Below are 23419 nucleotides of genomic sequence, written 5' to 3' on the forward strand. Positions count from 1 at the left end.
GGGCTTCCAACACGCACAGCCTGGGCCTCGGAGACCTGGGCCCTGACCCGCCTCCCCCTGGCACTGGGCCGGGTGCCATGTGTGGTCCCCAGTCCCCCCAGCACCTCCCCCACACTGGTCACGTTCCAGGGCCCCCCTGAAGCACCTGCTGTGAGGGGATGTGGGGAGGGGACAGGGACTTGGGCCTGAGCTGCCGGGCGGGGTGGGAGTCGGGGACCCAGGCTCAGCATGTGGCTGGGGACCAGACAGATGGGGATGGAGGAGGACACGTCATGTACCCACTGCCTGCCAAGGGGCTGGACCCACGCCCAGTCTAGGCCATGTCCCCCGAGGCCTGTGAACCTTCACTCTGAGCCACTAAAACATTCAGGAGCTTTGAAAGCAGCCCCCGTCCTTGTCACTATGCGATGACTCTGAGCATCACGCTGTCCCTGGTGGATCCACCCTCCAGCCCCAGCGAGGGAGGCTGGGCCCCGGGCAGCAGGTGGTGAGGGTAGCGGGCACAGCCACCCTACAGCACACACAGGGTCACGAGGACGCGCCCACCACAGCCCGTGCACAGGCTCCTCACGGCACTGAGTTCACCCGGGGCACAGGCCGTTTGTCCTCAGGAGTCCCACTGTGCCCCCCGCCCCCAGCCCTGTCCTGCTGAGGCTGCAGCTGGGTCCTGGGGCACAGGGCGGCCCTGAGCACCTTGTCATCTTGGTCCCTGTTGGGTGAGCTGCTGGCTCTCTGTGGAGCTGGCAGAGCCGGCGTTTCAGCCTTGGAGGCCGGTCCTGGGGCCCAGCAGCCGTGGGGAGCACTGCCCAGTCCCGTGCCCACAGGGAATCACCTGGGCAGAGGAAGGGCCCACACGCCGACGGGATCGGGGTCAGGCAGCGCACGCCTGGCACCGAGATCCCACGTCCCGAAGTGGGGACACGGCCCAGGGGCACTGTTCCGGGAGGGTCTCAAGATGGGGTCTCCTATTTCAATCTTCACTCCTTCTGCACCTGTTAGCTGGGAACCTTCTAGAAGGAGGGGTGTCCTCAATCATGGGGTGGTTGTGAGCTGAGCACAGATCATGCAGGAAGGTACATGGCTTCTCCTTCACCAGGAAAACAGTGCAGAGTGACAGAGACACAGAGACAGAGACAGAGTAACAGAGAAAGACAGAGAGACAGAGAGAGAGACACAGAGACAGAGTAACAGAGATAGACAGAGACAGAGTCACAGAGAGACAGAGAGAGAAAGAGAGACAGAGACAGTCACAGACAGAGAGAGAAAGAGAGACAGAGAAACAGAGACACAGAGTGAAACAGAGACAGAGATTGTTACAGAGAGACAGTGACAGAGAGAAACAGAGACACAGAGAGAGACACACAGACACAGAGACAGAGAGAGACAGCAGAGAGACAGATTAAGAGTTATAGAGAGACAGAGACAGAGAGATAGAGACAGAGAGAGAGATTAAGAGTTACAGAGAGACAGAGAGAGAGACAGAGACAGACACAGAGATAAGAAAGATACACAGAAACAGAGAGAGACAGAGACAGAGATAGATAGTCACTGTCACATTCATACCCACGCTCACCTGCTCACACACACTCACACACTGTCACACAGTCACACACACACTCACACAGTCACTTACACTCACACACACACACTGAGCTTCCCTCAGGCCCTGTCACTTCCGATGGGGCCCACAGCCTGTCTAAGCCTCTGGGCCACCAGCCCCTGGCTCACCGGTGTGTGCCCACCACACCCTGCCTTGGGGGTCCCCTCTATGAGCTGGGCACATGCCCTCTGCTCTGTTCATGGCTGGCCTGGGGGAAACAGGGCCCACCCAAGGCCTGGCTCAGGAAAGGCGTCAAACACACATGGCCCAGGAGCAAATGGGGAGAGCTCAGCCTGCAGCCGGGAGCGGGCAGGGGTAGTGGAGTGGGCGGAGGGCCTGGAGGGCCTGGAGAACCTGCGGGGCTCCGATGTCTCTGGGAAGGGGGCCCAGGAGCAGCTCAGCGTGGCTGGGCTGGCAGGGGCGAGGAGGTGGGGGCAGTGAGGGAGGGGTGATTAGGCTGTGTGGGGTGTCGGGGAACACTGGGTTTGCTCCGGCTGAGCCCAGGCAGTGGCCGAATCACTGAGCTGCCAGGAGGAGAGCAGGGCCGGGGTCAGGCAGAGGTGGGCCGCGGGGCCGAGGGCTGGGGCCGGTAAGGAGCAGTCGGTTGGTTGAGGGCACCATTACATGGAGGGCTGTGAGACGGGAGACCCCATTCCCTTCACTCCTTGTGCACGTGTTAGTGAGGAAACTTCTAGAAGGAGGGCATTGCTCCTAGTGGGTGAGTGTGAGCACAGATCATGCAGGCTGGCGTGTTGCCGTGAAGTGCCTCTCTTTACTTTCCAGATCTCAGCATGGCAAGCCCGTCCTGCGCCCCAGGGTCTTTCTGGAGTACAAGCTGCGCGGCCCTGGTGGGCACCATACCTGGCACCCACGCTTTGGCCGGGCCCGAACCTTGCGCCCTCCCAGCCCCCATGTGGCTCTCCCTTGGCCATACTGGCCTTTTGCCAGTCTTCCTACCTCACCCTAGGGTCTGCCTGGCCCTGCCCTCCCTTCCTAGCCCCCCAAGGAGGCTGGAGGGCACCCCTGCGTCCACCAGCAGCAGCTCCTCATGGGCGAGTCTCCTTTGGGCCAGTGACACATAGTGTGCCCCGATGGTGCCACGGCAGCCTGGGCCCTCCGCCTTCCTGCTTGGCAGGCACCCCCGCTCCCTGCACCCTCACCGGGGCACCTGTGAGCCCTGAGGGCCAGTGGGGTCTCACTGCTGCTCCCTCCCACGGCCTAGCCTCGGGCCCCAGGGGTCTGCATCCAAGTGGCCAAGTGCTCCCTGCGGTCTCAGCCCGAGTGGGCCTTTGAGCCTTCGCGTTCTCTGCAGGGTGGGACCTGCCCAAGGGCTGCTGAGGGCTTCCCAGGGGTCCTGTGTGTCCCACCGCGGCCGGGTGGGCTGAGTTTTCGGCATCTCTGGGCCCAACAGCAGGTCCCTGGAGCGGCGCCCACCCCTCCCCCAGGCAGGTGTGAGGGCTCTGATCTGTTTCTCCTTGAGTGACTCATTCTGGGCAAACTTGGCCCTCAGGGCACATGCAAATGGTTGTTTGTTCCACACCGAAAACATGTTTCTTGCCCTCTGAGGCTGTTTCCAGAAATAGCTTGCAGGATTCTCCCGCCCCCTCCCCCAGCGTGGCCAGGCTGGCCCAGGCCTCCAGATTCGGGGACACCCGCCCCCTCCCCCAGGACAGGCCCATTTGGGTTACTGACACTGGGACCACCCTGCAAACGTCAACTTTATTGAATTCAGTAGTTCTGAACTTGTTGCTGTCTTTGGGACCAGGACCCAGGGGCAGCCCCCAGGTTGGCAGGAAGGGCAGGGGAGCCAACGCTGGCAGGGCCTCCAGCCAACCCCCACCCCAGAAGCCCCAAGGAGGCTGAGCGGAGGTGGCCCTGGTGGCCTGGGCACAGGCAGCCCCATTGGTACAGGGCCTGTCTGGTGCAGGCCCGCACCTCCCCCACCCTCATGGCCTGGTGGTCCCCACTGTACAGAGAGAACACTGAGGCTCAGCAGGGCCTGAGGTTACATGGCCTGAGGTTACATGGTGATGGGGGCTGGGTCTCCGGGCCTGGGGGCCGTGGTGGGCGCAGCACCCGGACTGTGTGGGCTGTGGCCTCCCTGCTCCCAGCTCTGTCACACCCGTCTCCATCTGAGCCTCCAGCTCCATCTTTCCCGCTGTCCCTGTCTCTGGCCACCCTTCTGTCTCCCTGTCTCTCTGCCTCTCTGAAGGTATCTCCCTGCCCGAATCTCTGTCTCTGTCCCATTGTCGGTGTCTCTGACTCATCTCTGTCAAGCGCGTCTGCTGGGCTTTGTCCCGCCATCTTGCCTGTCTTGGCCTCTCTCTCTTTCTGTGTGTCTCCGTCTGTGCCTCCTTTCTCCATCCATCTCTCCCCCATGTCTGTCTCTATCCCTCTGTCTCTCTTCCCGTCTATCCCTCCCTCTGTGCCTGTCCCTTTGCTGTGTCCCTTTCTTTGCCTCTGTCTCTCTGTCTGTCTCTTCGTGTCCCTGTGTGTGTCTCTCTCTGTCTCTCTGCTTCTGTCTCTTTCTGTATCTATGTCTATATCTCAGCCTCTTTGTGTCCTTGTGTGTGTGTCTCTCTCTATCTCTGTCTTTCCATGTCTCTGTCTATATCTCTGTCTCTCTGCCTCTGTATCTCTGTCTATATCTCTGTGTGTCTGTCTGTTCGTGTCCCTGTGTGTGTCTCTCTCTGTCTCTTTCTGTATCTCTGTCTATATCTGTCTCTCTCATCTGTCTCTTCCTGTGTGTGTCTCTGTGTCTCTCTGCCTCTGTCTCTGTCTCTCTGTCTCTTCATCTCTGTCTGTCTCTGCCTCTGTGTCATTTTGTGTGTGTTTCTCTATGTCTCTCTGTCTGTGTCTCTTCCTCTCTGTAGCTCTCCCTCTCTCTGTCTCTCCTTATACCTCTCTTTCTCTCTGTTTCTTTCTCTGTCTCTTTTTGTCTTTCTCTGTCTCTCTGTCTCTGTCTCTTCCCCTCTATATATCTCTCTCTGTCTTTCTGTTGCTGTCTGTCTCTGTTTCTCTTCACCCCTCTCTGTCTCTCTTTGTCTCTGTCTTTCTCTGCCTTTCTAACTCTCTTTCTCTGTCTCTCTGTCTCTATCTCAGTCTCTCTTCTTATCTCTGTCTCTATCTCTCTCTGTCTCTCTCACTCTCTGTATCTGTCTTTCTCTTATCTCTATCGCTCTGTCTCTATCTCTGTCTCTCTCATCTCTATCTCTGTCTCTATCTCTCTTTCTGTCTCTCTGTATCTCTCTGTATCTCTGTCTCTGTAACTCTCTTTATCTCTTACTGCCTCTGTTTCTCTCACTCTGTCTCTGTCTTTCTTTATCTCTGTCTTTGTCTCTGTCTCTCTGTAACTTTATCTCTGTCTCTCTGTTTCTATCTCTGTTTTTCTCTGTCTGTCTCTGCCTATATCTCTGTCTCTCTTTGTCTCTCTGTCTCTGTGTGTCTCTGTCTCTCTGTAACTTTATCTCTGTCTTTTTCTGTCTCTGTGTCTGTGTGTCTGTCTCTGTGTCTCTGTTTCTCTCTCTCTCTCTCTGTCTCTGCCTATTTTTCTCTCTCTGTCTCTGTCAATGTCTCTTTCTGTATCTGTGTTTCTTTCTCTCTGTCTCTGTCTCTCCATCTCTGTCTCTATCTATCTGTCTCTCTGTAACTCATCTCTGTCTCTATTTGTGTCTGCATGTCTCTTTCTGTGTCTCTGTTTCTCTCTCTGTTTCTGTCTCTTTGTTTCTCTGTCTCTGTGTCTTTCTCTCTGTCTCTGTCTGTATCTCTGTGTTTCTATTTCTCTGTCTCTCTCTCTGTCTGTCTCTCTGTCTTTCTCTGTTACTCTGTTTCTGTCTCTGTGTCTCTCTCTCTGTCTCTCTGTAACTCCTCATCTCTGTCTCTATTTGTGTCTGTGTGTCTCTTTCGGTGTCTCTGTTTCTCTCTCTGTCTCTGTCTGTTTCTCTGTCTCTGTCTCTGTGTCTTTGTCTCTGTCTGTATCTCTGTGTCTCTATTTCTCTGTCTCTCTCTCTCTGTCTCTGTCTGTATCTCTGTGTCTCTTTTTCTCTGTCTCTCTTTCTCTCTCTGTCTCTGTCTCTCTGTCTTTCTCTGTTACTCTGTCTCTGTCTCTGTGTCTCTCTCTGTCTATCTCTGTTACTCTGTCTCTGTCTCTGTGTGTCTCTCTCTGCCTCTCTGTCTTTCTCTGTTACTCTGTCTCTGTCTCTGTGTCTCTCTCTGTCTATCTCTGTTACTCTGTCTCTGTCTCTGTGTCTCTCTCTGTCTATCTCTGTTACTCTGTCTCTGTCTCTGTGTCTCTCTGTCTCTCTTTCTCTGTTACTCTGTCTCTGTCTCTGTGTCTCTGTCTCTCTGCACTGTTTTCCTGGTGAAGGAGAAGCCATGTACCTTCCTGCATGATCTGTGCTCAGCTCACAACCACCCCATGATTGAGGATACCCCTCCTTCTAGAAAGGTCCCAGCTAACAGGTGCAGAAGGAGTGAAGATTGAAATAGGAGACCCCATCTTGAGACCCTCCCGGAACAGTGCCCCTGGGCCGTGTCCCCACTTTGGGACGTGGGATCTCGGTGCCAGGTGTGCGCTGCCTGACCCCGATCCCGTCGGCGTGTGGGCCCTTCCTCAGCCCAGGTGATTCCCTGTGGGCACGGGACTGGGCAGTGCTCCCCACGGCTGCTGGGCCCCAGGACCGGCCTCCAAGGCTGAACCACGGCTCTGCCAGCTCCACAGAGAGCCAGCAGCTCACCCAACAGGGACCAAGATGACAAGGTGCTCAGGGCCGCCCTGTGCCCCAGGACCCAGCTGCAGCCTCAGCAGGACAGGGCTGGGGGCAGGGGGCACAGTGGGACTCCTGAGGACAAACGGCCTGTGCCCCGGGTGAACTCAGTGCCGTGAGGAGCCTGTGCACGGGCTGTGGTGGACGTGTCCCCGTGACCCTGTGTGTGCTGTAGGGTGGCTGTGCCCGCTACCCTCACCACCTGCTGCCCGGGGCCCAGCCTCCCTCGCTGGGGCTGGAGGGTGGATCCAGCAGGGACAGCGTGATGCTCAGAGTCATCGCATAGTGACAAGGACGGGGGCTGCTTTCAAAGCTCCTGAATGTTTTAGTGGCTCAGAGTGAAGATTCACAGGCCTCGGGGGACATGGCCTAGACTGGGCGTGGGTCCAGCCCCTTGGCAGGCAGTGGGTACATGGCGTATCCTCCTCCATCCCCATCTGTCTGGTCCCCAGCCACACGCTGAGGCTGGGTCCCCGACTCCCACCCCACCCGGCAGCTCAGGCCCAAGTCCCTGTCCCCTCCCCACATCCCCTCACAGCAGGTGCTTCAGGGGGGCCCTGGAACGTGACCAGTGTGGGGGAGGTGCTGCGGGGACTGGGGACCACACACGGCACCCGGCCCAGTGCCAGGGGGAGGCGGGTCAGGGCCCAGGTCTCCGAGGCCCAGGCTGTGCGTGTTGGAAGCCCCATTGCTGATGGAGTCAGATGCCCACATCCTCATCCCCGCCTGGGGCCCCTTCTCCAGGAGCCCTGGGTTCAGTCAGAGCCCAGCCAAGGTCCCCTCCCTGGCCAGAGGCCTCACTGGCTCGGTCACCCTCACCTCACTGCCCCCACCTCCTCACCCCTGCCAGCCTGGCCACTCTGGGCTGCTCCTGGCCTCCTTCCCACAGACACTGACCCGCAGGTTCTCCAGGCCCTCTGCCCACTCCACAGCCCCTGCCCCTGTCCTGTTGACCCCCCAGTGTCCATCCCTGTCCTCGGGCTGCACCCTGCTGGCTGTCCTGTTCTCTGAGCATCCCCCGCTGTCTAGTCCCTCCTGGGAGACCCAAGGCCGTCCTGGGCTTCAGCCCCCAGGGCTGGGGTCGCAGTGCGCAGGGTCCTGGGACCTCCTGCTCCCGCCTCTCCCATGTAGTTACCCACCCCAGCCCGATGTTCGGGGTCCTGTGTGAATCTGCAGGTTTCCCGGAGGCTCAGAGGCCTGCCCCGTCCAGCACAGATGGGGAACAGGGCGAGGGCTGGGTGGTGGCCCAGTGACCTCGGGGGCCAGGCCTTGTAGGTGCAGGTGGGCCCGTGCTGCCGTGCCCCCCACCCACAGACAGGCCCCGACCCTGGCCCAGCACCTGCTCGGCCGCTCCCAGCTGCAGGCTGAGGTCTGCCCATTTGCTCCTGGGCCATGTGTGTTTGGGTGTGAGTGTGGGTATGGATGTGACAGTGACTTAGTGTGTGGCTGTGAGCGTGGGTATGTTTCTGTGTGTTTGTGTGTGAATGTTGTATAATAGTCGTGGTGTGTGTTTGTGAGAGTGACTGTGTGAGAGGGGCTTGCACCTGAGTTCCTGGGCCCATCTTGCTACCTCTTTCTCTCCCTGTGTGTTCTCTGCCTCTGTTGTGTTCTCTCTGCATTTCTGTGTCCATGTCTCTTTTTCCCTGTTCCCATCTCCTCTCTTTTTCTTCCATCTCTGTCTCCGTTTCTTCTTATCTCTCTCATCTCATCTCTCTGTCTTTCTGTCTCTTGTAACTCTGTCTCTCTCACTGGCCTCGCCTCTGTCCCTCCCCGTCCCTGTCTCTTATCTCTCTCCATCCCCATCTCTCTCTCTCTGTGTCTGTCTTTGTCTCTCCTTTCCTGTCTTCTCTTGTCTCTCCCCATCCCTGTCTCTCTCTCTCTATGTCTCTGTGTCTCTTGTCTCTCCCCTCAGATAGACCATGGTTGACCCTGGCTGACCTCTGCCTAACCCTGGACCTGGAAAGCCCTAGCTGACCCTGGGCTGGTTGGGGCTGGGCCTCCCTGTGGCTGCCGCCCCTCGCTCAGGCCCCAGGCACACCTGGCCAGGTCTCGGTTTTGGGGCATGTTTCTCAGAACAGCAGTTCTCTGGCTGGAACACCGGACCTGGGCTGTGTTCACAATGACTCAGCCACCCCACAGGGCTATTTTGGGTATTTCTGCAGGTCTATTCAAGAGGCTTCAGGAGGGAGAGAAAAGCAAGAGAATACAAATGGCATGGCCTCACCTCACCTTCCTGTCCCCACTCCTGTACTGTACCCCCTCCCCAGTGCTAAGTCGAGACCTGGCGACCCCTTAGGGGCTGGGGCTGGGTGTAGCTCACAGGGCCTGGGCTGATCCTCTCCCCACCAAGTCCTCCTGGGGCCTACACACCCCTCTGAGCCTGGAAAAATGGAGCAAGTCATTGGGGTCATTTCTTCATCTACCAGTGAGTGCATGCATTGAGAGGGTCTCGGCTTCCCTGGAGGCCTCCCTCCACCACTGCAGGTCACTTACTAATGAGGGCCAAGGCTCAGAAATCAGACAGGACTCAGTGTCTAGACAGACTGATACATGCTCAGAAAAGGAATCAGACTTCAAAATGAATATGTATAAGAAAAGAACCGGGGATCAGTGATCAGGAACAGGGATCCGTGGTCTGGTCCAGGGCTCAGTGGTCAGGAACAGGGCCCAGTGATCAGGACCAGGGCTCAGTAATCAGGACCAGGGCCCAGTGATCAAGACCAGGGCCCAGTGATCAGGAACAGGGGCCAGTGACTGGGTCCAGGGCTCAGTAATCAGGACCAGGGCTCAGTGATCAGGACCAGGGCTCAGTGATCAGGAACAGGGCTCAGTGATCAGGAACAGGGGTTAGTGATCAGGAACAGGGCTCAGTGATCAGGAACAGGGCTCAGTGATCAGGTCCAGCACTCAGTGATCAGGACCAGGGCTCAGTGATCAGGAACAGGGCTCAGTGATCAGGTCCAGCACTCAGTGATCAGGACCAGGGCTCAGTGATCAGGAACAGGGCTCAGTGATCAGGAACAGGGGTTAGTGATCAGGAACAGGGCTCAGTGATCAGGTCCAGCACTCAGTGATCAGGACCAGGGCTCAGTGATCAGGAACAGGGCCCAGTGATCAGGTCCGGGGCTCAGTGATCAGGAACACGGCTCAGTGATCAGGAACAGGGGTTAGTGATCAGGAACAGGGCTCAGTGATCAGGTCCAGGGCTCAGCAATCGGGAACAAGGGTCAGTGATCAGGTCCAGGGGCCAGTGATCAGGACCAGGGGCCAGTGATCTTGTCCAGGGCTCAGTGATTAGGAACAGAGGTCAGTGGTCAGGATCAGAGCTCAGTTACCAGAAATAGGGCCCAACGATCATGATCAGGGCTCAGTGATAAATAGTAGGGTTCAGTGATCAAAAGGAGGTCTGAGTGATTAGAATCAGGGCCCAGTGATCAGGACCAGGACTGGATGATCAGCACCAGGACTCAGAAGTCAAGAGCAGAGCCCATTGATCAGGACCAGGATTCAGGGACCAGAACCAGGGGCCATTGGTCAGAACCAGAGCCCAGTGATTAGGAACAAGACCCAGTGATGAGGGCCAGGGCTCAGTGATCAGGACCAAGATTCAGGGATAAGAACAGGACCCAGCGATCAGGACCAGGACCCAGTGATCAGGGCCAGAGCTCAATGATCAGGACCAGGACCCAGTGATCAGGACCAGGGCTCAGTGATCATAACTAGGGCTCAGTGATCAAGACCGGGACTGAGTGATCAGGACCAGGGCTCAGTGATGAGGGCCAGAACTCAATGATCAGGACCAGGACCCAGTGATCAGGACCAGGGCTGGGTGACCAGGACCAGGGCTGAGTGATCAGGTCCAGGGCTGAGTGATGAGGACCAGGGCTGAGTGATGACGTCCAGGGCTGAGTGATGAGGACCAGGGCTGAGTGATGAGGACCAGGCTGAGTGATCAGGTCCAGGGCTGAGTGATGAGGTCCAGGGCTGAGTGACGAGGTCCAGGGCTGAGTGACGAGGACCAGGGCTGAGTGACGAGGTCCAGGGCTGAGTGATGAGGACCAGGCTGAGTGACGAGGACCGGGGCTGAGTGACCAGGACCGGGGCTGAGTGATGAGGACCAGGGCTGAATGATGAGGACCAGAGCTGAGTGACGAGGTCCAGGGCTGAGTGATGAGGTCCAGGGCTGAGTGACCAGGACCGGGGCTGAGTGATGAGGACCAGGGCTGAGTGATGAGGACCAGAGCTGAGTGATGAGGTCCAGGGCCAAAAACAGGAGTAGGACTCAGTGATCAGGACTAAGGCTCAGTGATCAAGGCTAGAATTAAGTGATCAGGAACAGGGACCAAGTAGTAGGACCAGAGCTCAGTGATCGGTAAAAGGGCCCACTGGTCAGGACCAGGGCCCTGTGATCAGGATGAGGACCCAGTGAGGAGGACCAGGGCTGTCTAGGTTATGAGGAACAGGGATCCCATGTAGTTCTTAGGAGCAGGCTTCTTTGCCATGGTCTCTGGTGAATCCAGCATTCATCCTTGGGCCTCAGCCTCATGCAAGATCAGGTCATTTCTTGATTTTGGGACCAGGGGTACCCTCTGTCCATGCCCACCATGACCACCATGACACCCAGGGGGACTTTGAAGCAGGCGTTCTCCAGTCTAAAGCCACCACCCTTTCCCTGACCCCCGTCTCCTCATTCAGAGTCTGTGAACATTTTCCTTGGGGCCACTTTATTGCACCTGGAAGGCATGTGAGTAAGGGCGGGTCGGTGATGTCTGAAAGGGCTGAGTTCTGGCAAGCATAGCTGGCTTCTCCAAGAGGTTCCTCCACACTTCCTCCCTGCAAAGACAGAGGGGTCACAGCCTGAAGGAGCAGCATCCTTGCCAACGCCCTCTGTCCCAGCCCTGGCCTGGCTCATGGGAGCCTGGACGGAATCCTCGTTACTGCACTGGAGGGAAGCTCAGCCCTGACCCTGGGCCGGCCCGTGTCCTCAGTGTCTGTGAAGGGCCCCCCAGGAGAGCACGTCCCCCCACAGTGGGAGCAGGTGGTGCTCTCCTCTTAGCCAATCACTGCAGCCCACCTCATCTACTGTGGGCTCATCCCCCTCCTGGGCTCCCACCTGTGCCTTGCCGGCTCCCGCTCAGTACTGGGGGCCCTCCCTGTTGCCAGATGGGCCCCGGACGCTGGTCACGGTCAGTGCTGTGCTATAGAACAGGCTCAGCAGGAAGAGGGTGAGGAAGGTGATGGTGGTGGGCCACAGGTTGGCGCCGGGGGTCTCCTCCTCCAGGGTCTCCTGCGGCAAGTCCAGCACCACATAGGGAGGCAGTATCTGCCAATCTGCAACAGAGCAAGAGCCTGCCAGGCCCAGACTCGTGTGAACAGCGGCTATGCTTCCTTGGGGTCTGGGGACAGTGGGGTCTGGGTCCCCATCTGAGGCCTGAGACTCCCCCAGGGAGGATGAGGAGGCAGGGTCCCAGGTGAGGGGCTGGGACCTTCTGTCTTTGACATTCTTAGGGCACTTCACGGAGAGACTTGGCAGGGCAGAAAGTGGACACCATCTGCTTCTCCAAGGGAAGCTTGAGCCCAAGGTACCCTCCCGCCCCTCCCACCCCACCCCGTCTCAGTCCCAGCCACGTATTCGGTGACTGGGTCCCGGGGCCAGAGAGGACCAGACACACCCACCCTCAAGGAGATCTGGGTCCAAGACAGAGACCTGGGTCTGACACTCAGTGTGCCAAAGGTTGAATGGGCAAGACCAGAGGCCTCTGTTGCCTTCCCAGGGAATGTGGCTGAGGGGTTACAAGGGAGGGCCAGGTGAGGGCCACCAGCACAGGCATCCTCATTTTCCTCAGGGTCTCAGGGCATAGACCTCCCATGTACAGCTGTACCTGCTTGTCATATGCTGATACATCCAGTCATTCACCTGTCTTTCTATCCTTCCGTCCATCTATCCATCCATCCATCTATAAAGCTATTATCCGTATATCCACCCCTCCATCAGTAACACTCCTACCCACTCACCCATCCATTCATCGTCCATTCATCTATTAATATAAGGCTATCATTTAAATATCCACCTATATATCTATAAAGCTATTTTCCATCCATTCATCCTTCTTCCATCTATCCATCCATCCATTCACCCATCCATCTATAAAGCTATTTTCCATCTCTTCATTCATCCATTCATAAAGCAATTCTCCATCCAATTATCTTCCATACACCTAACCTCCATAGATCTACCCACCCACCCACCCCAGTATCCTCAATCCTCCCTCCATCCACCCATCCTCCATTCACCCCTCCATCTATCTTCCATCCTCCATCCACCCTTCCATCCTCCATCCGCCTACCCATCCATCCATCATCCATCAGTCCATCCACCCATCCATCCATCCATCTTCCATCCTTCATTCCTCCACTCATCCATCCTCCATCCACCCATCCTTCATCCATCCATCCATCACATATCCATCTGTCCATCCTCCATCCAGCCATTTACCCACCCATCCATTTTGCCACCCATCCATCCTTCATCTACCCACCCTCCATCCACCCATCCATTCATTATATGTCCTAGGATCTACCCATGTGTCTGCCTGATCTCTGTCTACTGGTTCAGCCCCTCATCTGTTGATTCTCCCTCTTTCCCCCTCTCTTTAAAAGCCCCTCCCCTGGGCCAGGTCCTGGGTCCCATGGGCTGGAGGGCTTCTCTGTGGCAGGGCTTCCCCGAGTGACCTGTTGCTCTCAATTACCCTCTGGTGACTGGACCCTCAGGGGTGACAGTGGCCTCCACCTCACCTTGGCCCTGAGAGCAGAGGGAGGCAGCCAGAAGGCGGGGACCCCTGGGGAGGCCCGGAAGATGTCTAAGGCACGAGCAGGGGCCCCACTGCCCCCTTGTGGGTGTCCTGGTGCCAGGTGTCCCCACAGTGGTTGTGGGACTGTTCTTCCACTCCTGGGAGCCCCAGGCAGAAGCCAGAGGCATGCAGAGGGCCCTGGGCAGGCCCTGTCTCACTGGCCTGCTTCTGATGCCACCCCACGCGGCCCCTCCCTGTCTATGCTTTGTGTCCTAGTTGGGCTTAGGAAGGGATGGGAGACTTGGCCAGGCAGGGAGCAGGGGCTGCCTGGGAGGGGTCTGTGGAGTTGGTGCCTGAGCTGTGCACAGTGGAAACACAGGGAAGCCAGAGGGGCCTGGGGGAGCAGGCTGAGCTTGGGGGCTTGGGAGGGGACTCCCCTGGCTTTTCTGGAACTGGGTCTGGGCTGTGAACGTTCCGCTCCTGCAGGGCTCAGGCGTATATGTGAGTGTGAGTGTGCAAGTGTGCCCACATGCCCCGTAGAGAGCAGTGTGGTTAAGGGGAGGTGCCCCTTCCTGCATGCGTCAGTGGGACGTCCTGAGGCCCACCCACTAGGGTGGTGGGGCCCTCCTGGAGCTTGTCCTCCCAGTGGGGCCCTGGAGTCCAGCCCCTCACTCCCTCGCCGCTCCTCCCACTACCTGCGCCTGTCTTGGCTAGCCTGCTCCTTTTACCCTCCCTATTCCCTCCCAGCTGCAGCCAGAGGCGGCTCTCTCAGGGACAAACGGCCGTGCCACTGCTCACTCAGAACTCTCCGGGGCATGTGCGTCTCTCAGAACCCACCCTGGGCTGTGCCTGCCTCGGCAGACCTAAGATCTCACACCAGCGAGGCCTCCTGCACCACACACTCTCACACTCACAGCTCACACTCACACCAGGGTGGAAAGGCTCATGGAGGTGCCAGGGGCCCCCCGAGGCTCAGGGCAGGGGGTATTCTTCCCTAGCCCTTTCCCAAGTGCTGAGACCCTGAGGATGGACAGACAGGCGCCGGATGGAAGCGTGGGGCTGCTTGGGGGAGCACGGAGTTTATTCAGGGGTGGGGACAGGCGGGTGGCTCAGTAGCAGGTGCCGTCCACCTCTGCCATGACAACAGACACATTGACATGGGTGGGTTTACCCGCCAGGCGGTCGATGGTCTTCTGTGTGAAGGCCAGCGGCAGGGCCTCGTGGCCCACCATGCAGGAGAAGGTGTCCCCTTTCTTCCAGTCCTCAGCTGCCACGCGCAGTATGCTGGTCACAGCGAAGGTGGTGGTGCCCTGGCTGGGCTCCTGCCGGGATGCCCAAGTCAGGTACTTCTCGCGGGGCAGCTCCTGTGACCCCTGCAGCCAGCGAACCAGCACGTCCTTGGGGCTGAAGCCGCGTGCCAGGCACGTCAGCGTCACCAGCTCGTTCAGGGCCAGCTCCTCCGACGGCGGCGGCAGCAGGTGGACCTCGGGCCGGAACGTGTTTCCTGGAGGGTAGAGAGCCAGGTCAGGGGGCTGGGCAGGGGATGAGAGAGCCCCTCTGCTCTGGTGGGCACCCCGGGCTGTGTCCTGGCCCTCAGCCTGCCTCAGTTTCCCTCTGTACTTGGCATGAGCACTGGAGCCCAGGATTGGGAGGGAGGAGGCAGGCTGGGAATATGCTTTGCAAACCAGGACACTGAGCAGAGCCCCGAGCAGGGTCTGGACCCACCGGATTTTGTGATGTTGGCGGTTAGCGGGGTCTTGGACTCGGGGTAGGCAGCAGTGCAGGTGAAGGTCTCCCCATGGTTCCATGGCTCGGCACAGCCGGGCAGGACACTGGACACGCTGTAGCAGCCACAGAGGTCACGCTCAGGTGGTCCTTGAACAGCGCTCTTCCCACTTGAGGGCGACCAGGTGAAGGTGGCACCTGAGGCATCTCTCAGGCCGGTCAGTGTGCACGTGAGGTTCGCTTCTGAACCTAAGAGCAGGTCCTCAAGGGCCGGTCGGTGCAGCAACAGTCGGGGGTGGCAGCAGGAGGGAGATGGGGTAGGTGGAGTTGAGGGAGTTGGGGGACATGGAGTTGAGGGACCTGGAGTGGAGAGATGGCCTGAGCTGGTCAGAACGCCCTTCCCCATGCCCCCGCCTTGCCCCTCCTGGCCTGTCCACCACCACCTCCTGGGGCTCGGCCCGCAGTCCACTCTGGTGTGAGTGAAGGGGCGGCTCCCTGTGGGGAACACGGGTGCAGGCGCAGTGTCAGGGCAGGACGGGGTGGCCCCGCCCCACTCCCCAGCCTGCCCTCTGACCTCGGCAGGGCACAGTCACATCCTGGCTGGGATTCGTGTAGTGCTTCACGTGGCATGTCACGGACTTGCCGGCTAGGCACTGTGTGGCCGGCAGGGTCAGCTGGCTGCTCGTGGTGTACAGGTCCCCGGAGGCATCCTGGCTGGGCGGGAAGTTTGTGGCGGTCACGCCCTGTCCGCTTTCGCTCCAGGTCACACTGAGTGGCTCCTGGGGGAAGAAGCCCTGGACCAGGCAGGCGACGACCACGTTCCCATCTTGGGGGTTGCTGTCGAGGCTCAGCGGGAAGACCTTGGGGCTGGTCGGGGATGCTGGAACACAGAATGCGCTGTGAGGACGTGGCCCTCATGCCATGTCCCCAGGAGGACAGGCTGTGCCTGCCTCTCCTCTATACTGGAGGAACCCAGTACAGAGAGGCCTGGTGACAGCCCCAAGGTCACACAGCTCCTGCACCATGGGCCTGCGGTTGGACCCAGCTGTCTCATCCCAGCGACACGGTTTCTGAACATGCTCCTTAGATAGGGCCTCTGACCCAGGCCATCCCAGACACAAGTTATATTAAACAGGGCTCTGCCATGGAGTGGCTGAGTCCCCTGAGCTCCCTGACCCCAGCTCCTGCTCTGGGTGAGGGACATGTCTTGCTCTTTCCCCTGCCCCTAGAGAGGATTTTGGTGGGGGCTCTGAGGAGGGGGCCTGGGCTCTGAGTGCTGTGTGCATGGGGTAGGGGTGGAGCGGCTTGGCTGTGACCCCATCCCCCTGTCCCTGGTCAGAGTCTCAGTCCAACACCCACCGCTCCATGAGCCCCACCCCAGGCCCAAACAAGCCACAGTGGACCCCTGTGGCCTATGAGGTCTCGGGACTAGAGGCGAACAGGCTAAGCCATGTCCCTGCCAGGCCCTCCAGGACAGGGCCTGCTACACAGGGAAGCTCCGGGCCCAGCCCACTCCAAATTTCCTTCAGGCAGTGGGCAAGAGAGAAGACAGAATCATGGTGCAACAGAGCTGCGTGGCCCTCAGAACCCCTAAGAACACAGCTGGGCTCAGGGCTCTGCAGGTGGAGTCACACTCAACCCACGGCCTCCTTCCCACATTAGCAGCCACCTCAGCTCATCCCGCCCAGCCCAGCCCAGGCCAGTCCAGCTCAGTCCAGCTCAGTCCAGCCCAGCCCAGCCCAGCTCAGCCCAGCTCAGCCCAGCCCAGGCCAGTCCAGCTCAGTCCAGCTCAGTCCAGCCCAGCCCAGCCCAGCCCAGGCCAGTCCAGCTCAGTCCAGGTCAGTCCAGCCCAGTCCAGCCCAGCCCAGCTCAGCCCAGCTCAGCCCAGCCCAGGTCAGCCCAGCCCAGGTCAGCCCAGCTTAGTCCAGCTCAGCCCAGGTCAACCCAGCCCAGGCCAGCTCAGTTCAGCTCAGCCCAGGTCAACCCAGCCCAGGCCAGCTCAGTTCAGCTCAGCCCAGGTCAACCCAGCCCAGGCCAGCTCAGTTCAGCTCAGCCCAGCCCAGCCCAGCTCAGCCCAGCTCAGCTCAGCCCGGCCCAGTCCAGCTCAGCTCAGCCCAGCCCAGCTCAGACCAGCCCAGCCCAGCCCAGCTCAGCCCAGGTCAGCCCAACACAGCCCAGTTCAGCTCAGCACAACCAAGCTCAGCTCAGCCTAGCCTAGCTTAGCCTAGCCCAGCTCTACACAGCTCACTCCATGTCAACCCAACCCAGCTCAGCTCAGCTCAGCCCAGCCCAGCCCAGCTCAGCTCAGCCCAGCCCAGCTCAGCTCAATCCAGGCCAGCCCAGCTCATCCCAGTCCAGCCCAGCCCAGCCCAGCTCAGCCCAGCCCAGCCCAGCCCAGTCCAGCTCAGCCCAACTCAGCCCAGCTCAGCCCAGCCCAGCTCAGCCCAGCCCAGCCCAGCCCAGCCCAGCCCAGCCCAGCTCAGCCCAGCCCAGCTCAGCCCAGCCCAGCCCAGCCCAGCCCAGCCCAGCTCAGCCCAGCCCAGCTCGTCCAAGCCCAGACCAGCCCAGCTCAGCTCAGTCCAGCCCAGCTCAGCCCAGCCCAGCCCAGTCCAGCTCAGCCCAGCTCAGCCCAGCTCAGCCCAGCCCAGCCCAGCCCAGCCCAGCTCAGCCCAGCCCAGCCCAGTCCAGCTCAGCCCAGCTCAGCCCAGCCCAGCCCAGCTCAGCCCAGCCCAGCCCAGCCCAGCTCAGTCCAGCCCAGCTCGTCCAAGCCCAGCCCAGCCCAGCTCAGCTCAGTCCAGCCCAGCTCAGCCCAGTCCAGCTCAGCACAGCTCAGCTCAGCCCAGCTCAGCTCAGCTCAGCTCAGCCCAGCTCAGCCCAGCTCAGCTCAGCTCAGCCCAGCTCAGCTCAGCCCAGCCCAGCTCAGCACAGCTCAGCTCAGCCCAGCCCAGCTCAGCACAGCCCAGCACAGCTCAGCTCAGCTCAGCCCAGCCCAGCTCAGCACAGCTCAGCTCAGCCCGGCTAAGCTCAGCCCAGCCCAGTCCAGCTCAGCCCAGTCCAGCCCAGCTCAGCCCAGCCCAGGCCAGCTCAGCCAAGTCTAGCTCAGCCCAGCCCAGTTCAGCTCAGCCCAGCTCAGCCCAGCCCAGCCCAGCCCAGCCCAGCCCAGCCCAGCTCAGCCAAGTCTAGCTCAGTCCAGCCCAGTCCAGCTCAGCCCAGCTCAGCCCAGCTCAGCCCAGTCCAGCTAAGCCCAGTCCAGCTCAGCCCAGCTCAGCCCAGCCCAGCCCAGCCCAGCCCAGCCCAGCCCAGCCCAGTCCAGCCCAGCCCAATCTAGCCTAGCCCAGCCCAGCTCAGCCCAGCTCAGCCCAGCTCAGCCCAGCCCAGCCCAGTCCAGCCCAGTCCAGCCCAGCCCAATCTAGCCTAGCCCAGCCCAGCCCAGCTCAGGCCAGCTCAGCCAAGTCTAGCTCAGCCCAGCCCAGTCCAGCTCAGCCCAGCCCAGCCCAGCCCAGCCCAGTTCAGTCCAGTCCAGCCCAGTCTAGCCCAGCCCAGTCCAGTCCAGTCCAGCCCAGTCTAGCCCAGCCCAGCCCAGCTCAGCACAGCTCAGCTCAGCCCAGCCCAGCCCAGCACAGCTCAGCTCAGCTCAGCTCAGCTCAGCTCAGCACAGCTCAGCACAGCTCAGCTCAGCTCAGCCCAGCTCAGAAGAGCTCAGCTCAGCTCAGCTCAGCCCAGCCCAGCCCAGCCCAGCCCAGCCCAGTCCACCTCAGCCCCAGCCCCAGCTCAGCTCAGCCCAGCCTAGCCCAGCCCAGCTCAGCCCAGCTCAGCCCAGTTCAGCTCAGCCCAGTCCAGCGTAGCCTAGCTCAGCCCAGCCCAGGCCAGGGCAGCTCAGGGCAGCCCACATGGACGTGTATCAGTTGGCTCCAGGTCATCTTCTCCTCTGCCCTCTGGCTCGGCTCAGCCTAGGCCTCAGCTCAGCCATGAAAGCTGTTTACCTTGTATCCCAGGAAGGGCCGGGTCATCCCAGCTTAGGCCTGGCCAGCCTGGCTTAGCCCCCAGTGCCCAGATCCTTCCTGCCTGGTTAGGAAGCCCTGCCCTGTGGTTCCGGAGTCCCTGTGGTGACCTCTTTTGTCCTTCCCTCTTGTCTTGGTGCCTGTTCTCCACCTTTTGCTTCCAGAAGGGGCCAGGACCAGCCTGGCTGGACTCCTCAATGTGCAGAGGAGGAGACGGAGGCCTGGAGACCTCCAAGACCCACCTGGTCAGGCTGCTGGAGGGCCCGCAGTGCTGAGTGGGCGGCCTCTGGCGTGCAGGCCCTCATGGCAGGTCCACCCTCACGGGCGTCTGGCTGCCTGCCAAGAGGGCTGCTGTGGGGAGGGAGCCCTGGCCCGGCCCAGGCCCTGCCTTGATGGCCGTCTGTCCTTAGCAGAGCCCTGCGCCGCCGTGCTGGCTGTGTCCACAGATGTGGCTGGATGCTGAGGGGCTGGAGGGGAGGGCCTGCATGCCCGTACGTCTGGCCTACAGACGGGGTCACTCGCCCACTTCCTGCCCCAGCAGACACGGCCGCGCGGCTCCACGTCATGTCTGGCCTGTGGTCTGGCTGTGGTGGGGCCAGGTGTGTGTGGCCAGGGCTCTGTGACCTCACCGGCCGTGGAGCTTCACGGCTCCACATGGCTCCACAGGGCGGGGTGGGGGCCACGATGCAGGGAAACAGGAACAGACACAGTTAGAGGCTCAGAGACCCTGAGACAGAGATGGCAAAGGGGAGACACAAGGCCAGAGAGGGTCCCCGACCACCTGCAGGGGAAGGGCACCTGTGAGTGGACTCCCGTTGAGGGGGCCTTGGGGCCACAGGGCGGGCATCAGGCTGGGGAGAGTGAGTCTTGCGCTGCTGGGTTGGAGCCACTCCAGCCTGGCCTCCCTCGGCCTGCCCCATGGGCCGCTGGGGGCCCCAGACTGCAGCCCAGGGTGGGGGCATGGGGGCACCCCGTCTCCTAGCCTGCAGCCCTGCGGGTCAGGGTGGCCAAGGTGCCTGCTCTACCCTGTCCAACGCTGCCGAGGTGGCACTCCTACTGTGGGTCACCAGAGAGCTGGCCGTTGCGTTGGAGAGATCCCGCCAGCGATGCTGGCCCTGGAGTCAGGGGAGGCCAGCTCTGTCTGGGGGCTCAGGTGGCACCGGCAATGGGAGGCCAGGGGTGCTTCACAGAGGAGCTGCTGCAGCAGAGTCCTGGAAAGCGTGGGCGTGAATGGAAGATGCCCTGGCCATGGGGCTGGGCCACCCCGGCGGAGGCTGTCAGGTGAAATCCAGGGAGTGACAGTGAGGCCGGATCAGGGCAGGTGGGGTCAGAGGAGGAGGGAGGTAGCCTGGGGCTGCCCCAGGGTCCTGGAAAGACACACCTGGCGGTTCAGGGAAGCTCTGGAGCTTTTGTTATGAACCTTGGGATGCCCCCGGCCCTTGCCAGGGGGACGTGGCTGCTGCGTCTTAGTCATTTCTGGCTGCAATAACAAAAATACCATAGACTGGTGGGTTCAGCAGCAACATTCATTTCTCACGGTTCTCGAAGCTGGAAGTTCAAGGTCAGGATGGCAGCAGGGTCAAGTTCCAGGAAGGGCCGATTCCTGGTTCACAGACCCCCATCTTTTCACTGTGTCCTCACGTGGTGGAAAGAGGGCAGGGCTGCTCTCTGGGGTCCCTTTTCTTTAGGGTCTCTAGTGAGATTAGGGACCGAATCACATTTTTGAGGGTTCCCCCTCAGGCCCTAACCACCTCCCTGAAGCCCCAGCTCTGCATGCTCTCACTCTGGGATGACAGCTGTCACACAGGACTTTCGGGCAGACACAGACCCTCAGTCCATAGCACCACCCCTGTCTGCCTCTGCCTCTCCCCATCCCTGTGTCTCCTCGTCTGTCTCCAGCTAGGACACTTGTCCTTGGACCTAACCCCCTCGATAATCCAGGGTGTCCTTCACCTTGAAATCCTTGACAATCCAGGGCGCCCTCACCTCGAAATCCTTGACAATCCAGGGCGCCCTCACCTCGAAATCCTTGACAATCCAGGGCGCCCTCACCTCAAAATCCTTGACAATCCAGGGCGCCCTCACCTCGAAATCCTTGACAATCCAGGGCGCCCTCACCTCGAAATCCTTGACAATCCAGGGCGCCCTCACCTCGAAATCCTTGACAATCCAGGGCGCCCTCACCTCGAAATCCTTGACAATCCAGGGCGCCCTCACCTCGAAATCCTTGACAATCCAGGGTTCCTTCCCCTCGAAATCCTTGACAATCCAGGGCGCCCTCACCTCGAAATCCTTACTTTGATGGGATCTGCAAAGGCCCTTTTGACAAATAACGCCGGACTCAATGGCCCCAGGGGCTAGGATGTGGCTCTATCTTTTGGGGACCAAGGTTGTACCCACGGGTGGGTTAATAGGGGAATGAAGAGGGGGATGGAGGGGCCCCGAGACGGCATCCTCTTGCTCCCGGGAGGCCAGGCCATGTGGAAGGCAGGGGCGCTGTTCCGAGCCTGGGTGTGAATCCGGGCCTCTGCCCCTCCCCACGGGCCCCATCTGTCTCCTCTACGTGGGTGCTCATCTGGTCTTCCTCTCAGGCCTTTGAGGCGATGGAATTTTCTGTGCGTGAGGACGCCTGCCACACAGTGGGGCAGTGAGCTGACTCCTTGCCCTTGCTCTGGGGCCATGGGGGTCTCATGATCTAGGGTGCGGGGCAGAGAAAGAAGTCACTGAGCTCTGTCCCCCGGGGGGGCTCCCGGTCTGGGGCACCTTGCTGTGGAGGGCCGGTCTGTTGTAGGAGATGTGGGTTTGCGACACCCTGGGCTGGTGATGGGGTGGATGGAGGGCCTGGCTTCCTGAGACTGTGTGTGTGTTGTTATGAGCGTGCCCGAGCGTGTCAGTGTGTGTGAGTGCATGATTGGTGTGTGTGAGAGCAAATGTGTATGAGAGGTTGAGTCTGTGTGTGTGAACCTGTGTGTTTTTGCATGTGCGAGTGTGTGCCTGCGTGTGTGTCTGTGAATGAGGGAGTGTGTGAGGGGAGCTGGGCAGCGGCTGTGGCCTTGGCCCTGTCCTGCGACGCCCCCTCCTCTGGTGTTGTTTGGACCCAGTCGGCCTCAGCGCTGCCCGCTTTGGGGTTTTCTACCCCGTAGGGAGCCGTCGCTCCTCACCTTCTCCCCCGTGCCCGGCTGCTCCGAGGTCGCAGCAGAGGACAGGGCGGAGGGCCCAGGTGCCGCTGTCAGACTGAGGCAGGCTTGCTTCATTCCGCTTTGTGCCAGACTCCATGTGACGTGGCTCTCCTGGCACAGAGCGAGGCTCTCCCTGTGGGGCCATCACTGTGAGAGGACTCTCCTGCATTGGGGCATTTTGCCAACTGGCCCTAAAAAGTGGTCTTAGCGATTCACGTGCCCTCAGTCAGGGCCAAGAAGCACCTCCACCCCCTTTATCCCCTCCTCCTTCCTTTCACTTTTCTCACTGTTAAAATGGTTTCTTTATATTATCGGCCACTGGGTTTTTCCTTTCCATGAAGAACCTATTGCTCACCTTTCTTCTTATTGATCCCTGAGTGCTCTTTGTATATGAGGGAACCCTGCCCTTTGTCATGCCTATCATGCATTCTCTCCCATTTTTAGGATGTTGTGGAGACCCTTGTAAGCAGGCCTCTCCAGCCAGGGAGGCTGCACGTTTGCCCTGAGGACCGGTGTGGGTCAAACCCACCTGTGGCCCCGATGGCTCTGGGGCCCCAGCCTGCTCCTGGGTCACCTCTCAGCTCTTCAGGAGGTCCAGGCTGGTGGGCGGCTGTGGGCTGGGGAGTCAGCTTTGTCTGTGCTCAGTGGGTGGTGGATCAGGGTGTGTGGCCAGTGGTCCTGGGGGCCCCCACCAGCCTCCACCTTGGTGACTGTGCAGCTGCATTCTTGGGGCCTCCTGTGCTGACCACAGCATGGGCTTCTTCTGGTTTTGCCCACAAAGGGGTCGATGTTGATTGTTGCTTTGACTTTACCTGAGAAGGAGGCATGAGTCTGGGCTGGGGACCAGCAGACCAGGTATGACAGGGCGGAGCTGGGGAGTCTCTGGGGTGCTGAGGGGTGATTGATGGGAACCACTGCTTGGGCACTTTGGCTCTCAGGACCCCAGAATGGCCCCTGCCCTTCCTTCCCCTCTGGCTCCTCCTGCACGTCCTCAGGGGTCCTGCCTCCCGCCAGCCACTCCAGGGCCACACACACCTCCCACAGAGCCCTTCAGAGACGTGGGGTTTGTGAAAAGGAACTTTACTAAGAAACGCAGAGAGAAAGAAATAGGACTGCTGAAGCCAGACGCTGGACGAGGTCATAGGGACGAGGTCGGCAGCTGCTGTCCCTGCAGGAAACCCCTGCTCTGGCTGTGGGAGCCCCTCTACCCACTCCAGGGGCCCGAAGCCCTCAACCGTCCTGTGGCCTGGCCTCAGAGGGCTTCCCTGTGCCTTCAGGCTGCAGGGATGGGGGCTGGGGATGGATGGCAGGAGGGGTGGGTGAAGGGATGGCGGCTGGGGATGGATGGCAGGAGGGG

At 60.0% G+C, this 23419-nt stretch overlaps 1 gene segment (V, D, J or C); it reads right to left on the reverse strand.

Moving 5' to 3' along the window:
• Positions 1–11073: 11073 nt before the first annotated feature.
• Positions 11074–19405, reverse strand: LOC112205353 (immunoglobulin heavy constant alpha 1-like). The segment is given in 6 exon segments: positions 11074–11199; positions 11480–11697; positions 14329–14661; positions 14883–15242; positions 15457–15762; positions 19126–19405. Coding segments are annotated over 2 exon segments (258 nt in total).
• Positions 19406–23419: the final 4014 nt, after the last annotated feature.

Source organism: Pan troglodytes, chromosome 15 (assembly GCF_028858775.2).
Source record: "Pan troglodytes isolate AG18354 chromosome 15, NHGRI_mPanTro3-v2.0_pri, whole genome shotgun sequence".
Lineage (NCBI taxonomy): Eukaryota > Metazoa > Chordata > Mammalia > Primates > Hominidae > Pan > Pan troglodytes.